This window comes from Lolium perenne, chromosome 6 (genome assembly GCF_019359855.2).
Source record: "Lolium perenne isolate Kyuss_39 chromosome 6, Kyuss_2.0, whole genome shotgun sequence".
Classification (NCBI taxonomy): domain Eukaryota; kingdom Viridiplantae; phylum Streptophyta; class Magnoliopsida; order Poales; family Poaceae; genus Lolium; species Lolium perenne.
In genome coordinates, this window is record NC_067249.2 from 19007443 (window position 1) to 19014471 (window position 7029).

Sequence of the window (7029 nt, forward strand, 5' to 3'; positions counted from 1 at the left end):
GAAGCGGTTCAAAGCGAGATGGATTCCATCTTGGCTAATGGAACGTGGGAGTTAACTGAGCGTCCTTATGAGTGCAAACATGTAGGATGTAATGGGTATTTAAGAAGAAGCTTCGAGCTGATGATACTGTTGAGAAGTACAAAGCTCGGCTTGTAGCCAAAGGCTATACCCAAAAGGAAGGCGAAGATTTCTTCGATACCTACTCACCTGTGGCGAGATTGACCACCATTCGAGTACTACTGTCCTTGGCTGCCTCACACGGTCTCCTCGTTCATCAAATGGACGTTAAGACGGTTTTCCTAAATGGAGAGTTGGACGAGGAAATTTACATGGAACAGCCTGATGGTTTCGTACTAGAAGGTCAAGAAAGAAAGGTGTGTAAATTAAAGAAATCTTTGTATGGTCTCAAACAAGCACCCAAACAATGGCATGAGAAGTTTGAAAGAACTTTGACATCTATGGGCTTTGTTGTCAATGAAGCTGACAAATGTGTGTACTACCGCCATGGTGGGGGTGAGGGAGTTGTCCTATGCTTGTATGTGGATGACATACGGGGACAAGTCTCAAAGTGATTGAGGAGGTCAAAACCTTCCTATCTCAGTGTTTCGAGATGAAAGATCTTGGAGAAGCTGATGTTATATTAAACATCAAGTTACTGAGAGATGAGAATAATGGGATTACACTTGTGCAATCTCATTATGTTGAGAAGCTGTTGAACAGATTTGGCTATGCTGATTGCAAATCTTCTCTCACACCTTATGATCCTAGTGTCTTGCTTCGAAAGAATGAAAAGGAAACTAAAGATCAATTAAGATACTCTCAAATAATTGGTTCACTCATGTATTTAGCTTCCGCTACAAGGCCTGATATCTCGTTTGCTGTATGCAAACTTAGCCGGTTTGTGGCCAACCCGGGAGATGATCATTGGCATGCTCTTGAGAGAGTAATGCGCTATCTAAAGGGAACCATGAGTTATGGAATTCATTATACCGGGTATTCAAGAGGACTTGAAGGGTATAGTGATTCCAATTGGATTTCAGATGCTAAGATGAAAGCCACAAGTGGATATGTTTTCGCTCTTGGTGGTGGCGCTGTTTCCTGGAAGTCTTGCAAGCAGACCATCTTAACGAGGTCAACTATGGAAGCAGAACTCACAGCATTAGATACAGCTACTGTCGAAGCGGAATGGCTTCGTGAGCTCTTGATGGACTTGCCTATGGTTGAAAAACCAATACCGGCCATCCTCATGAACTGTGATAATCAAACTGTGATTATCAAACTGAAAAGTTCTAAGGATAATATGAAAAGTTCCAAATATATCAAGAGGAGACTGAAGTCTGTCAGAAAACCGAAGAACTCCGGAGTGATAGCATTGGATTATGTCCAAAGTGCTAAAAATCTGGCAGATCCTATCAAGAAACATGATAGACCTTGCATCGAGGGAGATGGGTTTGAGACCCACCTGAGTTGCCGAGGGGGTAACCCAACCTATGTGATCGGAAATTCCGTGAACTATGAGGTTGACAATGTCTTAATGTGTTCTGAGCGGCTCTTGATGAGCGAAGACGCTGACCTACAGGGCGATCTTTGAAGAACACACCTATACGAGTGACACTACTGGTCATAGTGTGGGAGATTTGGGTGAATCTCTAGTAAGCTCATGAAGGGCCGAGGAGTATGACTTATAAGCTCCACCCTAGGGGAAGGCTATGGTAGTCTAGTATCGTGCCGACATTGAGTGAAACTTGCTGCACAAAGACTGACAATTCAAGGCATAGTCCATTGTTTAGTTGTAGTCAAGCGTAACTCCTTGTCTAGGTGGAAGTTCAACTTAACAGTCTCCATTGAAGTGCAGGTATATTAAACAGTGAATGGAACTAATGTGTCATCTGATGTGCATATGAGATCTGGTGGGGGATTGTTGAATGTAGATGGGCTGCAGCCCAATAAGGCAGCCCATGTAGTCTACAATTCCTAAAATCTCAAGGCCCATCACGTTGGCAGCTTGGGACGGCCTTGGGGGACAAAGTTTAATCCCACATTGCTAGTTGGGAGAGAGTTGGAGTGGTATATAAGGGCTGTTGTTCTACTCCTTCCAAGTGAGTGAGAATAGAAGGAGCCCTCGCGCACTCCTCCTCCGCCCGCCCTGCCTCGGCACGGCACGGCACGCACGCACGTTGCGTTTCGTGACTCGAGTTCGAGTTCAAGACACACTCAAGGAAGCCTAAATATTTTTTGCTTGGTGCACCAATTGAGTTGGGTATGTATCGACCTGCATGTGCATGCTCGCCGCGTGTCCCTGGCTTCCTACGCGTGGCAACGCGATCGGGGCGGCTCTCCTCCCAGGCTATACAAGGAGACCGATTAGATCTGGAGAACAGTGTTCTTAGATCTCTCTCGTGAAGTTCCTTTTGCTGCGCTACTCCCTAGTATTCCCCATCCCGGCGATTGCGTGCACAGCCGTCCGGGAGAGCAGGCCTCCGAAACCCCATCCGTTGAGATCCTGCACCGGGAGATGAGCGATAAGGTTTTTGGGAAGCGTCTCGGCGAGACTACTCGCTGTTGTTCGTGCTCTTCTTCGTCGGATCGACTGCTTCATCGACGACTCCGACTACACCATGGGCAATATCAACAACTCCCATGGTGGTGGTGGTGGTGCGACCTTCCCGGTCGCGATGTACGTGTTTTTCCTCTCCCACCTTGCACTGCTACTTGTTCCATGTTCAGATCTGATGCATGTGTTTAGTCTGATATGTTTGGTTAAGTATGCTTGTGCATCTGTAATGTTGCTTTTGGTAATTAAACTCACACGAAAATTGCCTAATAATCCAACAGTATTGTTATGTCATAGCATGTAAGAATCAATCAATGAAAACTAAGAAGGGAGAAAAAAATAACTTACTAAAGTTGCAAACTATGAGCCTCCAAATTCCCGCACAAATTTAGTGAACCTTGTTCTTTATTCGTATCAAACTAATATTACTTTCTCTCAAAGAAAAAAAAAACACTAGCATCCATTTCTTTGCTTGTGGGGAGGCGATAAAGTTGTACAGTAAGGAGTAAACACATAAGCTTTCACGAGCTTCAAATGATTAAGATTTCAAAGCTATCTTTGCACTTGGATAGAATATGAAGTGTTTGTGTGTATCAGTAACTGATTAAGGTACTACAAAAATAGTCTAGAAAAAAGCCCACAGACTCCCTCCCTGGCAACTATATAAGGCTTCGAATGCACTTGCATATCATCGCCGGTGAAGATGCATTTATCTGGATTTGGCTCTCAAATTCCAAAGAAAATAAATGGCATCACGAGTATCAGGCCAATGGTCCATGAGATCAGAGCACCAGCTCCAAATTGAGAAAACAATACACAATTGGCAGTCGTGCTCTGCAAGCATAAAATGAATCAGCTATGCAAGTGCCGTTTGATGTCAGAAAACAGTGTTTAGAAGTCCAGAAACACGCTCGTCCAAGGCCATTGCTGACACGCTTGTCAAGAAATCAAAAGGGTCTAAAATTGCACGAATACCTTCTGTCGTCAGCAGATTCCTCTCAAGTTCTTATAGTCCTCGAAACTAAGAAATTTATCCTTAATTTTGAGCCAGTCAGCTGGTTTTGGCATGAAAATTGCTATGTATCCTTCTCTGTCAGCCTATAAGTGGAAAGGAAAAGAGTGCTGGTCAAACTACAGTAAACATCAACTAGTCAAGGAAGAAACTGAAAAATTAGGCAAATGTGTGGGCAAAACATTTCTGTATATCATTGTGAGGGAGTAGGCATTTGTATCTTATGTTGCATTTGGCTGTGGCATGCATGGGCTGTGCCTCTGGCAATTTGTCGTAAATTTTCTCCTTGCCTACTGAACAAATCAAGTCTTTTGCCTCGTTTCAGAAAAAAAAGGAATATAGTAAACAAAGCAAACTAATGTGCACAATCAGAATGTTATATAAATAAAGACAAACTAGTCCACGGACTTCAATCCACGTGCAAGGTTTTGTGCGCACTTATGGGCAAAACATGACATGCTTCAACATTAGTAATGTAATATAATAAACATATATGCAAAAGTGCAATTTTATCCGTGTTAAACTAAAATTCTCAAGTTTGAACTCATCTTTCGGTGCCAGGGAACCACACCAACATTGATTGTAGAATAAGAACTAACTTAAACATATCAGGTGTGCAAGAACAAGAAGGTTGCGCCAGATAACTATCTGCAGTAAGAGACAATTGGTACCAACTAAAAATGTATAAGTGGTTCGATTTGTGTATGTAGGCCAGACCATTGTTACAATATTGCTACAGACAAGCCACACCAATAGCAAAGCAGCCAAATCATCCTTCTCATTGAGATACTTACAGAGGTATTAAGCAGATTGGGTTGTTTGATCAATCTGTCATTAACCTCCAAAAGTGAACCTTTCACGCAACACCTGTGAAAGTTTAACATGAACAGCACTTCAGTGTAAACCAAAAAAATGTCATCAAGCGTAACCAATTGGGAGATATAGCGGACCAACCTCACCACAAAAGATTTATCAGCTGCGCCGACTTTACATAACACTGAATTTTCTTGCAAATGTTGTGCATTCTGTAGCAGGAAACATACATCAAATGATTCTGCCAATTAATTAATCAAACAGAGAACACATGTCTCGTCCAATTACCCTTTTCCGTTTCCCAGTGACTTTTATCTCACTGCGATCTGTCTTCCCAACATTGAAGTCAACAGCGGTTATTCCCCCTTCCTCTTTCAGTGCAGCATGAGCTGGAGCTAAACCAACCACACACAACCTAAAATTTTGAGGAAAAGAAGAAACCAGAGAGAGTAAAGGTCCTGTCTGTTCACAAATGTCAATATGCGCCAGGTATAAGAATAATGGTTGGCACTTGGCGACTAGACTTGCATCAGAAATAAGTGACAGCAGAACGATGTAATCTGTCAAAGATTAAAGATCACTACAGTGGTATTATTCATGCATACGTCGAATCATCTTTGACTACTACCTGGAAATAATCACTAGCCTCAGATCCAACCAGTGAATATGCAAAGTTCATCAAAATACCATTTATTGCCTATAAATCTGAGAAAGCCAACATTGACATGTTGAAAACCTACCCGTTTGGATGGCGGTAGACGTACTGATCGTGTCCTGGGTTGAGATAATCTGGCAAGAAAATGAGCAGAGATGAATTTGACGACTTGAAGTAGAGTTCTTGAAACCAGTTCAAACATGTCGGTTGAATTGGACATTAGGTTAGATTTTCCAATAATTTGGTAAAAAGCACCAGAGTATCCTGTCAAGCATTATTTAAGAAAGAAGGAACATCATACATTAGGTGGAGATGAATAAATTCCTTGGTTAAACAACAAGGTAGCTGATAATTTCACAAACAACTGTGTCGAACATGTAACCAGTCCATGCCCAATAATAGTTCAACATATGCACACATAGTCAGGTAAGAAACACTACAGAGAGACTAAAGCGAACACCTCTTCCAGAGATCAAATGCTACCCAGAGCTCAAAATCCACTAGTTCTAGGTTCATCATTTGGAAGAGTAGTGAAGTTGGGAGCATTCTCTATTACCGGCGACGAAGTAGCGCGCGAAGTTGGCCTCGACGGCGGAGGGCGGAGTCGCCGGGAGGCTCCCGGCGTCCGGGGCGATGAGGGCCCGCGTCTCCTCGTCGAACGAGGCTGCCTCCCGTGGCGCCAGATCGTTGACCGGGGTCGCGCATACCGTTGCGTCTTCTCCCTCCATTGAGCTGCTAGGTCCGCCGTCCGGCGGCCGCGGCGCGGCGGATATGGAGTCCGGTGGCGGGCGGCGGCGCGGTCTGTGCGTGCGCGCGTGGGTAGCTGCTGGAGAGGTCCAAGTGATCTGGTGGGCTTGGGTTTGTAGGTCACGCTTTCGTGTCAGCGATAGGTGGGCTGATCTGGGCCGGTCCTAAGGCATGGGCTTTGAAGCTGGACGAATTCTTTAAAAAAAAGTATTCTGCTCGTCAATTGGCGCAAAGAAGAAAAAAAGCAAAGTGGAAATGAGAGATGAGAGAGAATGACACGGAAGGGTCAAGGGAAGGGTGAGTTGTCTCACTTTTTTTATTTTTCTAAAATTCGTTTTTCCAAAAATATTTTGAGGATCAATCGTCCAAATTACGAACCATTTCACTTTTTGGATCACTGCGTCGAGATATTTACCATGTTAATGGTGTCGAATATACCATTTGCAAGCTGCTCGGATAATTTCATTATCTTCGCGAGCAAGATCACGCCCTTCGTTACGAGCTTGTACACAGGCTTCTAAAGCCACTCGATTAGTTGTTGCACCAGGTGTGTTTCCCTAAGGATGTCCTAAAGTTCCTCCACCAAATTGTAATACAGAATCATCCCCAAAGATTTCGGTCAGAGCTGGCATATGCCAAACTCCCATTGAAGCTACAAGTGTAGAATTCGTACCCTTCCAATTTAGATTGATTCTACTATGTAAATAAATTGTAAATATGGTCCAAGTAATAAATGGCCAAGTTTCCTAATCATTTAGATGTTAATATAAACGAACAATAACTATGTAAACCTATTCCTTGCCCAAATCATGATCTTCACCAACTTGGATTTGGTTCTCACGCGAAAATCGCGAGTTGTAGAAATGAGAACCATGAAAAGCAAAATTCCGAATAAGAAAACAGAAACCAATTAGTTTATGTTTGTTCTAAATTACAAAAGAGAACAGAACAATTTTTTAATTTTTGCAGGTCAATTTCTCTTTTAATCGAATGATTACCCAACAGGTAAAAAGATCTTTTGTTTCCTCTCATCGAGATAGAGGTAGGCAAAAGAGAGATTTTTGTCGTTTGTGGATTACTCGGATAAACGGTGACTCCGCCGGTTAATGGTTAATGGAAAACATCTCTTCCTACTTCCTCCCTAGGGTCTGCTAGCTAGAAGTGGCAGTGACTACTTGAGGTGAGCTATTTTACAATGAGCATTTGCATTTAGGATTTTACTTTTAGGACATTTAGATTATCCTAGTT

At 42.9% G+C, this 7029-nt stretch overlaps 1 protein-coding gene across 1 annotated transcript; it reads right to left on the bottom strand.

The window, feature by feature from the left end:
- Positions 1–2997: 2997 nt before the first annotated feature.
- On the bottom strand, positions 2998–5883 carry LOC127308706 (uncharacterized). The gene is made up of 7 exons (XM_051339610.2): positions 5591–5883; positions 5120–5168; positions 4668–4794; positions 4521–4591; positions 4361–4433; positions 3530–3652; positions 2998–3388 (listed from the first exon to the last, which is right to left on the bottom strand). The coding sequence occupies exons 1-6, from the start codon at positions 5760–5762 to the stop codon at positions 3539–3541; spliced, it is 606 nt and encodes a 201-aa protein (XP_051195570.1). The 5' UTR covers positions 5763–5883; the 3' UTR covers positions 2998–3388; positions 3530–3538.
- Between the last annotated feature and the right edge of the window lie 1146 nt (positions 5884–7029).

Coding starts and splice junctions, on each gene's coding strand:
- LOC127308706 (XM_051339610.2), bottom strand. CDS start 5,762: ATGGAGGGAGAAGACGCAACGGTATGCGCGACCCCGGTCAACGATCTG. Junction 4,795..5,119: donor GTCTACCGCCATCCAAACGG/GTAGGTTTTCAA, acceptor TCAAAATTTTAG/GTTGTGTGTGGTTGGTTTAG. Junction 4,434..4,520: donor GATAAATCTTTTGTGGTGAG/GTTGGTCCGCTA, acceptor AAACTTTCACAG/GTGTTGCGTGAAAGGTTCAC.